The sequence below is a fragment of the Dunckerocampus dactyliophorus genome, chromosome 7 (genome assembly GCF_027744805.1).
Source record: "Dunckerocampus dactyliophorus isolate RoL2022-P2 chromosome 7, RoL_Ddac_1.1, whole genome shotgun sequence".
Lineage (NCBI taxonomy): Eukaryota > Metazoa > Chordata > Actinopteri > Syngnathiformes > Syngnathidae > Dunckerocampus > Dunckerocampus dactyliophorus.
Window position 1 is genome coordinate 10386294 of NC_072825.1, and position 16051 is coordinate 10402344.

A 16051-nucleotide genomic window follows, 5' to 3' on the forward strand; every position below is an offset into this window, starting at 1 on the left:
AAGCCTTCTGGTACGCTTAGCAGAGAACCACCGCCAAATCATAATGTTTCCGCCTCCGTAGTTGACAGTGGGGATGGGGTTCTTGGGGTTCTTCAGCATTTTTCAGCCTCCAAACAAGGTCGAGTTGATGCCAAAGAGCTCCATTTTGGTCTCTTCTGACCATATCGCATTCTCCCAAACCTTCTCTGAATCATTTAGATAAACTTCAAACTTGTACATGTGTCTTCTTGAGAAGGGGGACCTTGTGTGACTTGTCTGATCTGCCCCTGCGCACACCCGGGGCTCGTACCACGGTCCACAGAATGAAAGCCTGAGCTGTCAACTCGATGTCCAGCGCAACTCTTAAGGCACCAGGGAATGAGGCTTACCAACTGTCATCTGTTACACTCACCTCCCCCAAAACTCAATCTCATCCAGGTCACAGCACCAACGTAGTCTGTCTGACATGCCCCGGCGCACGCGCAGGGCTCCACCACAGTCCACTGAATGACAGTTGAATGTGCTAGCCATCAAGCTAAAAGCCTGCGCTGTCAACTTGATGTCCAGCACGACTCCTAAGGCGCCAGGGAGTGAGGTTTACATACTTTCGCATAGCTGCATTAGCTGGCATCTTGCGGGCACGGCAGGATCTGCCTCCATTATGCGTTCCCAATGTTCTTCTTGGTGATTGTGGTCCCAGGTCCCATCATCAACATGCTGTTGTTCTGGGCTGACCCCTCGGGTTTCTCAGAATCCTCTTACAAATCTTGCATGGTTCTCTAGAACAAGGGAGATTGACTCTTGAATTGTTTCACTCAATCAACTAATTGGAACTAATGAGAAACTAATGACTAAGGCACATACATTTAGACTAGTTACTGATGAACTAATGAAAAACAAATGAGAAACTAATGAGTAGTGGTTCGGGTTAGGGCTAGGTAGGTTTGTTCCTCATTAACTACTGTAATTTTGTGTACCTTATTGGTGAGTGTTACCAAGGCAGCTTACTACACACTACGTACAGAAAAACTGTCCATAAAAGCCGTGTTCAACTAACAAGGTGGTTAAATTAGTCAATTATTTGTGTAAAGCATGTCAAATGCAGTCATCACAATGATAGCAAATACAACTCGTTGTCTTTGGCAGCGGTTTGGTTTGGATCTTTAAGTATTAAACAAGTCTAGTCATAAAATGATTAGAATTTGTATTGTTGTAACCCAGTATCACAGACTTGTAAGTCAAAATACACTAAGAAGGCTAAACACAAGAAAACAAGCTTATCCGACATAATCCAAATGCATTTATCTCTGCCCTGACCTTGTATGGCTTGGATCTGAAGGGCCATTCTCATCAATGATTGTGTCTTAGAGAGAGATAAGCAAGACCAATGCTGGATGTCAATTCACTTTTCAGCCTGCACTGCCCTTCAATGGTGAAACACTGAACCACGCATTCTCAACTGTTTTCAGGGTTCATCTAATACACTTTAAATTCCAACCGTGAAAACAGACAAGGAATTGTCTCCATTGTAAATAAATGGAAAATAAATAAATTGCAAATAAACCCTAATTTTTCAAGCCTTCTGGCTGTGATGACAGCTTAATTCATTAATTGCTTATTGTATTGGGCCCAATCATTATCATTATCATTTATTTATTTAATGATTTGTTTATTTTTACCATGAGATAGTTTTCCCTTGCTTTCTGAGGCCAAATAGTCCGACGATGCTGGTGTTGCTTTACAGCTTTAGCAATGTTTTTAAGGATACATGCACATTCATTTCATTTCACTTCACACAGAGTCATTGGCCCACAACATTCCAACTTGAATAAGCCCTTTTTTTCAATAAAAAAATCAGTGACTCATATTTTTAAAATGTACTTTTAATAACTTTCTATAAATTTCACTTTGATTTCATTTTTACACTCCAGAAATTTTTGGAATACAGTAACCCCTCATTTATGGGGCTTAATTGTTTCCCGCAAAGTAGGATTCCTTATTTATAAAATGAATATTTTCATATTTGGAGCATAGAAAACCTTGAAAATGTGATGTTATTACATCATTAGAGTCCTCTAGACATGAACTAACACCCCTATAGTCACCTTTACAAAGTTGTTCCTTTTTTTAAATTCCAGTTTCTGAACAGTACTGTACTTACTGTTTCATCAGTGTAATATTACTGACACCTTTGAGTGTAGAATACTACATACCATACACCATACAGTCTGCCAACATCTTTGCATGCGTCTTCTGAATGCCTTATATTTGTATTTTAGTTCATTTAGCGGTTTTTATATTTGAACATGCTCAATTTAGGGAAAAAAATACATAAAATTTGCCTTAATAATAATATTTTTGACTAATCATCAGATGTATTCAATGACAAAACAGTGGTGATTTATTAATTAATGTATTTTTTAAACTGCGATGGAGTGAAGCCGCAAAATTTGAAGCGCAAAATGGCGAGGGATTACTGTATAGCTGTTTTAATTGAAGAATGCGTCACTTACTACCCTATCATGCTGCATCATATACAGTACAAAAGTGCTAAAAATAAATAAATAGCATGGAGAAAAATAAACAGCATTTATAAAAGCTGTAAACCCAAGAATTTCAAAAACCTTAACCCCTGATTAAAAAAGATCAAAACATATTTTTAGTTTTTTTTAAATGTTCTGCAATGGTAAATAAATACATACCTTGATTGAGGTTTTGTCAAAGGCTCGTTTTCATCACCACCAGTATGGTGGTAGTGATAGTAACAAGAGTAAACAAAAGAAGAAAAAAAAAGAAATACAAATAAAGCGATTTTTAATCAAACTTTGTGAAAGGGATCAGCCGTCAGGAAAGGTGGATTGACTGTTCTGTGAATAGTACATGGTTCTTGATGATATTTCATCAGCAGGTGTGTATTGGGAGGTGTGTTTCAATGAAGTGGTGTCGTTCCACGAAAGGACTGTTTGGCCTTGGAAAAGTCCACTCTCTATTTTTTTGTGCTCCACTGAGCATGATAGTAATATTAAACTGATGTTACCATTGTGAAGTGCAAGCCTTAGAAGGCCATTTCCATCATGTTTTAGAATGCATTAGTCATAGCAAAGACAGAAGCAACAATAACTTGCAGTCCAGTCTTGACAATTTGCCAATCACCCATGACTAAAGCGCCAATAATGACACCTGCTACAGCCCCCCAGGTGCGTGGCCATGAAGAACACCTTCTGGCCATGGCTGCCACTGCACCCACAGACACCCCAGAAGCACCCACCACCCCCAGCAATGCCCCGGCTTTCCCCCCGTTTCCAAGTACTGGGGATAAAATTTCCACCGCTACTAGCAGACCTCCCGCCAATACCGCCGCACCGACTATGACTTTGTCCCCTCCAGCTGCATGCCTAACAAGGGGTCCCCCAATTGTGGCTCCCAAACCTAGCTGGCAAAGTTTTGCAGCAAAAATGGCTGCGCTCAAAGCTTCTTGTGCAGAGTACTCATTCATGCGATCATTGATTCTAGTCCTGTTTGGATTATTCCCATTCCCTTGCAGGTTCACAACATTTAGCACAACCGCCTGCCCGGCATGTATGGTGAGCATGGCAATGATAAATGTTGTGAGCATTCCCATGCATCCTACCAACATCCAGAACTTAAAGTCAGATGACCTCAGAAGCAAATAGCCTATGATTGCTACTAAACCAAGAAGAGCAATGAACACAGACTGGTGGCGTCCATACCCAGATAAACCAAAAACTGATGTTACAACAGCCACCACAGTCATTGGAATGCTAGAAAAAGCCAAAAAGTCCACATATTTGATCATAACAGTGTTGATCCATTCTTGGAGGGTCCGTTGTTCGATTTCTGCCTCCTCAGTCTCCATCTTCTTTCTCTCTATCACTTCTCTCAGCTTTCGCTCAGTCGCCCATGTCATCATGTCCTCTGTCTCACTGGTGTTCATTCCATTATTTATTGTCAGGATCTTATCTTCTATCTGCACGGCCACTCTATCTCTCTGTTCTAGCTCTGAAATCTCTAGCTGTTTTTTCTCTGCTTCCCAAATCGTTTGAGTGCAACAGGCAGCCTCTCCTTGCTTCCAGAGGACCCGGAATACAAAGCGTAGAGGTGGTTTAAGGATGCTGAAAAAGATCAGTGTACATAGAAGACCTGTCATTCCATAATTATTCACTATAACTTCAATAGAAAATGCCAGTGTGGCACCGCTGAGTGTGGATCCAAGGGTGCCGGCAAGTCCTGCTGATGCCCACAAGCTTGCATAGTCTGTGTGAGGAATTCCACAACTCCTTGTGGTGACAAACACTGAAGCTACCACTGCTGCCATGACAACACCGGCTACGACTGAGGTCATGGCGATGGTCAGTGCTGTAGCTCCCATAAGAGTCCCTAGTCCAAGAGCACCCACTGTCTTGATATCTTCAATCAGTGGTTTCAGTCGGATGGGTGACGTCATCACCATCAGGGTCTGGTCAACAGGGTCCTCTGTGACTCCCATTATCGAGCCTCCCACTGCTCCCAGTACAAACCCGATAACTGCTTCCTCTAAAAGGACAAGAACACAATTGGTAAACACCGTTTATCGTGGTTAATTGGTTCCAGACCAACCGTGATAGGTGAATTTGCACAAAGTAGGAGTCCTTCTTTAGCAATGGAATATATTCCTAGTTATAGCATAGAAAACTGCTTACGATTTTCTAAATATGTCATGTGGTCAGATGAGACCAAATTTGAGGTCTTGGGCATCAACTTGACTGAACTTGTTTGGAGGCAGAAAAATCCTTAATATCAGCCTCATAACACCATCCTTACTGTCAAACATGGAGGCGGAACCAATCTGCTTTGGGGCTGTTCGCTTTGGGATCAAATACTTATTTCCCTCAATTCGATAAAACTAATTTATAACCTTTTATTTCACACATCTAGAAACATGTTTAAAAATTCTAAAATACGTTTGAAAAGGGGTAAACTTACTCAACTAGGGATCGAATACTTATTTCCCCCATTGTATAGTGTGTGGACAGTAAAAATCTAGGTGTGCAAACCCAGTTCAATCATTATTGTGTGTGTAAATTATTGTGCTAAACCGCCAGTTAAGTACACTAATCATCTTTGGCTCACAGTTGAAAGTGAGTCAAGATAAATTGCAAGCAGTCTTCCTTCTAAACAAACTGGATGATCAGGTTTAACTTGTAGATGGACCATGTTGCTTTGTGTCACATCATCTTGCGTCATACTAGAAAGAAAATATTTCATTTTTAGATACATTATATACAGTATATATATATATATACATACATACAGGTATACATATATATGTATATAGAGAGAGAGAGAGAGAGAGCGACAGAGAGAGAGACAGAGAGAGAATAAAAATAAAACAACTAAATGAAATTACTTTTCGTAGCTCTCTGTTTAGCAGCATATTTAAAGTATAATCATGCCAAACTATATCAAGCCGCAAGAATGTACATACAACCAGTGGTGATGTCTGTCAATTAAAATATTAATATTCTCAATTAACATGACCGTGTAATAATTACGCTTTCAGTGTAAACACTAAAGAATAGGACAACGTTGCGGAGATATATACTCACTAATTTTCTTAGCCATGTTCGGAGTAGTGCAACAGGGATCCTTGAGACCTGTCCGGCTTTCGTCTCGTTGTTGTCTTAGCCTGCCCGAAAGACACCACAGGAATAATTGCTTTTGTCCTGTTTCTACCACAACTTTCGGACACACCCACTACAGGTAAGTCCTTTCCCCATTGCAAAGGTGGTCCTGTTCTGATCGCTACAATCTTCATACAGCGCACAGTATTACTAGTTCACATGCGCACACGTGCAACAGCAGTCCTAGTGGGTCACGTGACATGCTTTTTTTCAAACCACATTGTCTCTCGACCCATTCTAGCCGCTGACAGGGCAGATAAAGAAAAGTGATATTGATATTTTTATAGTTAATATTATAGAATATTAGGCATTTCCTCCTGAATTACGTAATTTGTGCATTTGTGTCGAACAAAAAATTATAATAGCAAATAATTAATAGCACAATAAATTTGAATTAAAAGTCCATTCACAAAGTCCATACCCATTCACCACAATTACTGTGTTTTTTTCACAGTGCATCATGTTGACACTCCAATATTATATAAGGCAGTAATGATATTATTATCATGTATTTTATTACAATATTTTCAAGTCCGAGGCGGAACCTTTGCTTGGCTTTGCTGGTTGCACCCGGAAACAGTTATTTGTTACTCCACAATGGCGGTTGTTGGTAGGACACATGTGCACGCTCTGGCAGATATAGGTAACTATTTAACTCTTTACAAGTGTTAACTACAGTTTTTATGCAAATGTATTTTTACTTCAGATTATGTCGTAAAACGTGGGTCAACTCTACATTGGACCTGTTAGCGTCAGCGACTTTTCCCGTAAATTTAATATGCGTCTAAATAATACTTTTATTTATATATGGCCTCAATAACTTAACATCAGAACATGATGGCGGTTTAAGGCCATTGAAACGTTGGTCATGTGACAATTGAACAACATTTTGCCAATGTCAAGACGTCAGTTACATTTAATGCTAATATCAAGCTGTGGCGTTAGCTGCTTGTCACATACTGTAATCAAAGAGAATGGCGGTCATGTCAAGCATCCACGTCTAAGCATTAAAAGTCCTGTTATCCAGTTGAATTAACGGAATCATTTTTCAATCTGGAGATGATGCAGGGTCTTCTTTGGAGGACACAAATGAGCTGATGAGCTCAGAAGAAGGGAGCGACATTCAAACGTCAGCTAACGGAGAAGATGATGGAGGGACTAACGGGGAGGATGAGGATGGTGTTCAGGGCAATGCTAATGCTGGCTGGGCTCAGGCCATGGCAAAAATTTTGGGGAAACAAACTCCCATGAAAAAACCCACCATTTTGGCAAAGAACACAGAAATCGACAACGTGAAGGCGAAAGAAAGACAGGAGCAGTTGGAGAGAAGGAACCAGGTAATTGCAGTACTCCTGAATGCACAATGCATGAATCTTGTTCTTTTTCTGTCTCTAGAGATAGCAATAACTAAAACCTGGTGTCTATGTTTTCTAGGCAGATTTTAATTCTGGCCTGACAATTCAACTTATTCTTGTTTTTTTTTAAAAAAAAAAAAAAACAACAACACCACGATATTGGCTTATGATGTAATACCTAGGTTCCCAAAGTGGGATACGTGAATAAAAAAAATAACACCTAACACTCACATTTACGAGTGCGCCTGAACGGAGCAGAAAAGAGTCAGAGAATGAAGTTGTTTACTGCTCTGTGTGCATAATATGAACAAATAAGTCATTTAAATGATTATTGTGTGTGTTAAGAGTGTTTTAAAAGCAGTCCCTGAAGGATTTCGTGATCTTAGGATCAGACCAATTCACACAATTACAACCAATCCCTACGAATGATGCACGTCCCTGCAACTTCGTCCAATCACCGCACCTTTCCAGCAAAATGTTGTCAATTTGTTGTCATTCTCTGCAAGTTTCATTGTCCCGGAGTAGCTCTCAATCACGTACATTAACCCTCTAATAAATCAAATGTGTCCCTGCATCCCGTTCTCACATCATGACTTGTTTGTTTACATAGTGGGGATGCAGACATAATACTGTCTTAGCTTCGACCATCAGTTAAAAAACATGGCATGCTTGCTCACTCCATGTTTGCAATACAGGAAGTGAATAAATGTATTTCAATTGATGTGAAATGGACAACGGGTAGGATTAAATAAGCTTTGCTTCTTCCTACTCCTTTTGGACACGTGGAACTGCGAATTGAACTATGTTATGTATTCCATTGTAACTTTTATGCATGTTCAAATAAAATTAAACCATCACCACTATCACAGTACATACATTGACGTCGTAAAGTATATGTCCAAAGAAAAGTCACTTAATTAATGTGAATGCTGCTCCCACAAGCTGATGAACGATAGCCACCGAGCCTTGCCAGTGGCGTGGGCCGTCAGTGGGTAAAAGCAGGGCAACAAGTCAACTTGCCCTGGCAAATGAAGCTCGCTGCGGGACAGGAAGTGTCGCTGTCATACAAACAACACTGCAGCATTTGTTTGTGATGCAGCACGTTAAGTACAAAAAAAATGTAAAATCGTCATTTGGAAATTAGATGACATGTTAGTGTGAATCCAGATTGAGATTATTTTGTGCTGTTCTAGTTGGAACATAAACGAAAGTCGATGATTGATAAACACTTTTCAAACACAAAATATATGTGGATTATTGCTGCAAGTTATGGACAACAGAGTAGACAAGAGGGCAATCGGGGAGACTTTTTCATCCACATTTCTTGTAATTGCTGAGTCGGGATGAGTAAAATGTATGTTTCGTATCATGTAGTAAATTATAGGCCAACTTCATGGTGGTGATTGTTTTAAAAACTAACATTATACATACATTTGTGTGAATTCATCACGTGCCTAAAAAAAAAAGCCCCCCAAAAAAGTAAAAAGCCAAGATGAAATACAAGCTTGTGTAAAATTAGATGTGAAGTATTGCCAGTGCTTGCAGAGGGACTGTTAACTGTCGGTTAAGGGATGCGGGTAAATAAACTTAGTAGTTTAGTTTGCGAAATGAGAATTTATTGGAGACTTTCCTAATCAGCATGTGTGTATGTATTCAATCCAGAGGGGTGTACTGGACCGTGAAGCGAGTTTAGTGCGTTAGCGAAGTCTGTTGAGTCTAAAGCCAGGCTTGCCTATACTACAGAGGTGGCTGTCTTTTAGCCATAGTAGATCACCATGGTAACATAGGTTTAGCTCATAACCTGGACTCAAACAGGTTATGTCCAGAGTTCCAGTTTACAATCTGCTAAAGAAAACACAGCTGTTTCATTGTGTAACTCATTCGCAGATGGCGTCACCATTTGTTGAAAACACGGTGGACCCGGGAGAAAGAATAATTCAGGCAGTGTTACAGGGAGAGCGGCTTGTTTGAGATCACACTGGTCCGCTATCACATGAAATTTTTTCTAAGATTTTCAGCCGTGGGAATACGCTACATTTACTCACTTTTTGAGCCGAGCATCAGAAATAAAATTCAATACGAAATATTAATTTGGCCATTGTTAGCAGACGTATGTGTCACAGCAGTTCTTGTGTGCGTACTCTGCCTGTTGGGCTTATATTACACTATTTGCTGGAGGAATAAGCACTCTGAGGCGTCAATCAAAAGGAACAAAATATTTGTTTATTCTAACATAAAGGAAAAACCTGGGCTGCACGGTGGTCAAAGCATGTTGGCCACACAGTCAGGGAGCCCAGAAAATCGGGGTTTGAATCTCTGGTGGCATCTCTGTGTACATAGAGCTTGCACGTTCTCCCCGTGTGTGCATGGGTCAGCACTGCCACCTAATGGTCACCGCAAAGTACAGCATGTACACATTGTGTAATTGAGGTCAGTAAAATATGAAAACAATATATGAACATATTTCAAAGATGGAAAAAGACAGTTGTTGCTTCAGTTTATCTATTTTTTTAAATGGTTAAGGGGTAATATGTAAAAGATGCACAATGTTGAGCTTTCAGCCATTAAAACACACAGGGTATTGTATAATAATCAGTGTTAACTTACGCATTAACATGGTCAGCAATTTTCTGCTAGTAGTCCTTCCTCGCACTGTTGGCGGTGACAGTGTAAAATACACCGACTGGGATATTTTTAAAATTGTATTTCACCTTTATTTTACCATTTAGGATCAATTGAGAACATCTTCTCATTTACAATGACGATCTGGCAAGAGGGCCCAGCATAAGGTAAAAACAGGATCGCTCCTTTTTGCGTGGAAGTAGAATAATAAGTTGGTAACCACCGTTGCAGTACTGTACTCTGGGCAATTTAGGTTTTGCTGAGCTGCATCATGAGCACAAAGCCCAGGTATGAACTACTTTTGCAATACAGGCCAGCTATGCAGTGATGGTGGAAAAAAAACAAATACTTCATCATTTACCTTTTTTTTTTTTTATAACTTTTAGTGCAAAACCCACTAAAAACCGCCACTTTTTTGAGAAGCTGCCTGCAAATTCAGGCATTTTGGGCGACAAGAGGATCATCATTCGAGAAAGTATTGCCTTGATTGCAAAAAAACAGTATATTATTTTATAATGGAATCAGTGATCTTTGTTTGAACGAATTTTATGTAAGGTACTCCGGGCAATAATATGGAGGCAAAGTTTTGAACGATTTAGATGTATCCTGCAAGTTTGTGAGCTGAATGTCTCATTGTTGTGTCCACCAGATTGACAAAAAGCGGAAGTGGGAGATGATGTGTAGAGAGAAACCTAACCTTGTGACGGACCGTGAAGCTGAAAGGGCTCTGCAGAGAATTGCAACCAGGTGTGTGTCATTGTGTCCTTGTGATGTTAAACAGGGAGCATGGGTAAATGCTGATTCCACTCCATTCTGTGTATCTTTCCACCCAGAGGAGTCGTGCAGCTATTTAATGCTGTGAGGAGTCACCAGAAGAATGTAGATGACAAAGTGAAGAAAGAGGCTGGTGGCTCAGAGAGGAAGAAGGCAAAAATACTTTCCTCCATTTCTAAAAAAGATTTCATCGATGTACTAAGGAAAACAGAAGGTGGCAGCAGCATCACAGTCAAGGAAGAAAAAAATTCTGTAAGTGGATTCCCCCCCCCCATTTCTATGTCACCTTCACACACACAAAACATTTTAAACACATTCTTGGGCCAATTACCTTGAATCTTAATGACTGATGCCACACATACAGTATGCTGGTTGAAGGAAGGGTGGGCTTTCATCATGAAACCAAAGAACTCCTGCGTAATGAAGAAACTGAAAATGTCGACTGTATCAGTTGTGCGTCAATGTTTCGCTTAAAGGGTTTTTTCAGTCTTTATTTTACCAACGATCATGACAAAACCGTCTTCAAAGTCCAGGTACAGTGTCCAGGAAGTCATGGAGCTTTGGGGCATGGATTTAGTGAAGACGCTGACCGAGTGTGACCAAAGGTCTCCAAAGGGCTCCTGTTTGGAACGCCTCATCCTAACTTTCGAAAAACCTTTGTAAAATACTGTATGTGTTCGATCATGGTCAAATTTGAAATGGATTTAAGTTATCGCCCCATTATGTTTTCCAGTCTATACCTCCAAACTAATTATTTTGAAGACAAGTTTGTGGGAAAACGTGGGGAACCTTTAAAAAAAATCATTTTTCAGTGTATTCAAACTCTTATTTGTCAGTATCAGAAGCACACATTCTCACTGTTTTTCTGGGAGAGCGCCCATCAAAGATTGCACATGTTCCAACTCGGTGTATGATATTGTGTGTCACAGGCTCCTGATGTGGAGGAGAAACCTGCATGGAGTGTCCTCAGAGACGACTACATGATGGGAGCCACGATGAAAGATTGGGACAAACACAGCGATGAGGAGGCGGCACACGCAGGAAGAGGTTCAGATGAAAATGACTCCGACTGACACCATTCTCATACAGACTCAAGCGACTTTGTTACCTGTAAATACACACTATGCAGTACAGCCAGGTGACTGTGATGTCGTTGAACTGCAGGGGGCAGACTTGGTTCAGTCAATGCAAATAATAGGGAGATCTTTATCAGAGTGAGGCCTGATCTAAAAGGATGGAGAACAACTAAAATGTTGACCCTAACTAATGTGGGATATGCAGGAAATAAAATATGTAGAAAGAAGATGGAAAGTGCAAGTCCAAATGCATGCATTCTATCAGTGCTTCGGTTTGGGGCCATGTGTACAAATTATTTTTATGTTATGTAATCTCTGTAAATATCACTGTTTCATACAGTGTGGGTATAGTAAAGTGCTGTGTTTTGCCTGTTTGTGACCACAACATTCATTCATTCATTTATTTTGTGGACAGCATAATATGTGCACAATTGCACTTTACATTTTCAGATCAACACCATCATTGGAAAGGAGCAGTAAGAAGAAAACAATTGTTATATTTACCAGCCACCTACTTGAACACACCAACACTTTGATTATAACAAAAACAAAACAACAAAAATAAAATTAATAACCCATACAAATAAACTTTTACAAGCTCAACAATTGATAAACATCCAATTTAAGTTTTAAGTACGTATTGAGCTTTTTTTCTACATTTATAAATGTTTTAAATCTATAAGTATCTGTACAACCTGTTAAATCGTGTGGTTGGGAATTCCATATTTTTCCAACCGAAATAAACATCTTGTTTCTAAGTAGTAGTAATTTTCTTCTATGATTTTCATCTTAAGTAAACACAAACAGCTTTTGCAGTTTTTTTGGTAAAACTCTGCTTTTGGATTTGAACATAATTAGTAACGTCTGGAGTTGTATTATCTCTGAGTTTCAATAACCCTGATTTAATAAATGAACTCTTGGTTTGTTCTCTAAATTGAACTGTTTGAATGCTTCGGATTGCTCTTTTCTGCAATAAGAACAAAGGCATTACATTGCTTGTGTGTGTATTTCCGCACACGCCTGCACAATAACTCAAATAAGGCAGTATAAGTGAGCAATATAACATTCTCATTGTTTTGCAATCTAAAACATACTTGATTTTGTTCAATATAAATATGTTCCTTGACAATTTCTTTTTAACATATGATCCATGTCAAATTTTCACCCAGTGTGATTCCCAAAAACGTAAACTCTGATACATTGTCAACATTAACCTCGTTAATGGATAATTCGACTTCATCTTTCCTTCTTTTAGCAAAAACCATGAACTTTGTTTTTATCAGATTTGACAATAACTTATTTATATCAAAGCAAATTTTAAGTTTCACCATTTCACTTCCAATGTTTTTCGATAATGTTTTTAAATTATCTCCTGAACAGAAGAAATTTGTGAAATCAAAGCAAACGAAATGAACCGCAACAATTCAGAAAAATCACAAAGGTCAGTGATATATAGAATGAAAAGTTTCGGCACCAAAACCGAACCTTGTGGGACAACACATTCAATCTTCAAACATTCAGGTGTATGATGTGTTGGTGTGGAACACTACTTTACTCCTCATGCGATTTAATCTAAGCAATTTTTGTTCCTTTCCCATCGTGTCCTGAGTGTTATCAAATTGTAACGTATCAATAGATAGCATCCTATGCATGAATGCATCAATAACTTCACAATTAACTCCAGCAGGCTGCTGCTGCTCTTGTAGCAATCCAATGTGGTGACGTGGCACCCAAAATTTTGCTGACTCCTCTTTTCTTCTGCTTCCTGTGTCTGGCCTTCGTTGTTGTCACAACCTGGGTAAATATTTGCACATGGTGTTATCAACAGAGAAGGGGGAAAGCGGCGAGTCGGGCTGTCTGCATCGCGTTGGAGACAAGTCTGTCATGGCAACACTGTGGCCTGCCATTCTGGTATGCCACCTTTTATCCCGGCACTGTTGACATGGCCGACCTTGGCCACCATCCCCACGCTGCATGCATTGCTCAAAGTAAGGTTGAACTATAGTGATCCTCAAGGATAAAAAAAAGCTAATTAACGGACTGGTGGAAGAAATCTCTACAGGTCCACAGGCGTGGAAGCATAAATTTGACCTCCCTGACTCACAAACTCACTGGATTCCGCACAGCAGTGAAAGGACAGGGAAAGCTAGGCAGACACAATATGTGTATATGTTATGTACAGAAAATGTATGTGTCAGTTGAATTGGAAGACCAGTATTCGAGCCATCAACACATACCTGCCATCAGATACCCCGCTGGGGTAATAAACTGGCTAAAGAAGCTAGAAACCGCTGAGGTCAAGACAAGGAAGCTCCTTAAAATGCTTGTCTGGTGTCCCCCCCCCCCCCCCAAGTCCAGCATCCTGAGACTGTACAGTAAAGCAGAAGCAGCGATTCATTACTTCATTCATTAATTTGCTGTGCATTCATTTTCAAAAGAAATACAGTCTGGTTTTTTTTCCATCACATCACAGTGCCATCTGTTGGGTGTTGTACGGCGCTATAAGACTTTCTTTAAGCAAAATTACAACTGGTCAGGAGCTCATAGCGGTGGGCGATACTGAATATTTTTAGTATCGATCCGATACCAAGTAAATACAGTTCCGATACTGACACCCTTTACTTGAAATTTTACACAATAATACATAAATACAACAACATCAATATTGTAAAAAAATCTGAACAACACAACAAACACATATTTGTGAAAATAAACAGAAGAGAATTGAGTAAAGTACTGTGTAGCAATGCTGTACTGCAAAATGACTAAATAAAAAGCAAGCACGGCTGTCTTTTAAATCATTTGGCTTTTTCGCCCCAAAGTATATAAACGGAATACATACATGTAACAGAATACATTAATATAACAGTATCAACAATGTAACAACACGAACAAAAATTAAAAAAAAAATAACTGAAAAATATTGATTTAATCACGCTAGTATAGCCCGGATACTGATACTACCATCGGTATCGATACGACGGATATTTGGATCGATCCAACCACCCCTACCAGGGTCCAGCAAACCATCCGCGCCTTGGCAGCACCATCCCGGTGTATGCATCGAACACTCAGATTTAAGATAAACCCGGTGGGATTAAAATGATTCACCGGCTCGTCTGAAGCGGGCGGGGATAAACACGTGGTGTCGGTCTTTTTATTCAAGTGGCAGCCAAGGTCGGTTAGATGCGGCGAGGAAGTACGCGTAAAGATCATCAGTTAGTTGCACAGACTGGATTGAAACGTGGAGATGTTTCATCGGGCAATACGGCGTTTATGTGGATTTTGTGTTTAACCGGTCGGCGTCGAGGAACGTGTCACTTTATACAGTCCGAATGAACTACAAGACTTGAGTGTTTTTTTTCCTTTTTTTAAGCAAATCAAGCTTATATTTATGAGGGTAATTAAGCCTCGTTTCGTCTGATTTGGAAGTTGGCTGTTTTGGAAGCTGCGATGTGATGGTGAAATTGTGCTTGAGGGGTAACGCCACAGTAAGCAACTTTTACCCCTCTAGTCTTTACTTTCTTGGTTTAAGTTACACACTTAAATCCACTTAATGGCGGCAAATCAAACTCCAGCCTACGGTTTCTTTTAACTAACTAAGAATCCTGTCACCTCGTTTAACGCACTCGTTTGTCTATAAAATGTGTCTCCTTGGTGACTTTTAAGTGGATGTTCTTCTTTCTAAATATCAATTTGTGGTGTGAAGCCTTGTGGAGAAGATGAACCTGCACTTTGTCAGCCTTTTTCTCCTCACTTTGGATTTAGTCTCCGTCGCACTCAGTTTGTCGACATGCAGCGTATTGGACACGGAGCAGTTCAAGAAGAGGCGCATCGAGGCCATCCGAGGGCAGATCCTGAGCAAACTCAAGCTCAGCAATCCCCCCGTGGACTTCCCCGAGCCCGAGGACGTTTCCCGGGACATCGTAGCCATTTACAACAGCACCAGGGACCTCCTGCAGGAGAAGGCCAATGAACGGGCGGCGACGTGCGAGCGACAGCGGAGTGAAGAGGAGTATTATGCCAAAGAGGTGCACAAGGTCGAAATGCAGCCCATCTACCCATCTGAGAGTAAGTGGATGATTTATATGCCATGACACTGCATACATTCAACTCGTAAACACAAGTACACCTACACATCTTGATTATTCATTAATCAGCCAGGGTTGGGTGAGAGTCACTGATGGTCTAGTGCAGGGGTCCCCAAGCACTGGGCCACAATCCAGTCACCGCCCAAGGACAGGGCTGAAAAAAGTCAATACCTACATTGAATTTTATGTAAATACATATAATTGTTGGAAATGCTGGTGTTTATTTTATTTACAGTAAAGTAATCCCTCGCTACATCACAGTTCAAATTCCGTGGCTTCACTTGATCACAGCTTTTCAAAAATATATTAATTAATAAATAATGCAGTTTCATGGTTGAATACGGTCTGTTAGTGTAAAAAAAAAAGCATATTTAAGCACATTTTATGTAGTTTTTGCTTAAATTAGACAAGCACGAAAATGACTACATCAACCACAACCACTACAACTGTATGGCATTCAAATGACGCATTCA

The 16051-nt window shown here is 40.0% G+C and overlaps 3 protein-coding genes across 4 annotated transcripts in view; 2 read left to right on the top strand and 1 right to left on the bottom strand.

The window, feature by feature from the left end:
* Positions 1-1275: 1275 nt before the first annotated feature.
* LOC129185374 (uncharacterized) lies at positions 1276-5824 on the bottom strand. The gene is made up of 2 exons (XM_054782356.1): positions 5586-5824; positions 1276-4533 (listed from the first exon to the last, which is right to left on the bottom strand). The coding sequence occupies exons 1-2, from the start codon at positions 5599-5601 to the stop codon at positions 3059-3061; spliced, it is 1491 nt and encodes a 496-aa protein (XP_054638331.1). The 5' UTR covers positions 5602-5824; the 3' UTR covers positions 1276-3058.
* A 411-nt stretch (positions 5825-6235) lies between these two features.
* Positions 6236-11872, top strand: rrp15 (ribosomal RNA processing 15 homolog). Its single transcript, XM_054781817.1, has 5 exons — positions 6236-6303; positions 6720-6997; positions 10287-10384; positions 10471-10663; positions 11341-11872. The coding sequence occupies exons 1-5, from the start codon at positions 6258-6260 to the stop codon at positions 11482-11484; spliced, it is 759 nt and encodes a 252-aa protein (XP_054637792.1). The 5' UTR covers positions 6236-6257; the 3' UTR covers positions 11485-11872.
* Positions 11873-14544: 2672 nt separating this feature from the next.
* Positions 14545-16051, top strand: part of tgfb2 (transforming growth factor, beta 2) — a 40036-nt gene continuing 38529 nt past the window's right edge. Inside the window, exon 1 of one of the 2 annotated variants that reach the window (XM_054782689.1) lies at positions 14545-15558. In XM_054782689.1, the coding sequence (XP_054638664.1) occupies positions 15210-15558 (349 nt within the window). In that variant the 5' untranslated portion in view covers positions 14545-15209. The remainder of the gene's footprint in view (positions 15559-16051) is intronic. The other variant, XM_054782691.1, reaches the window with a different exon arrangement.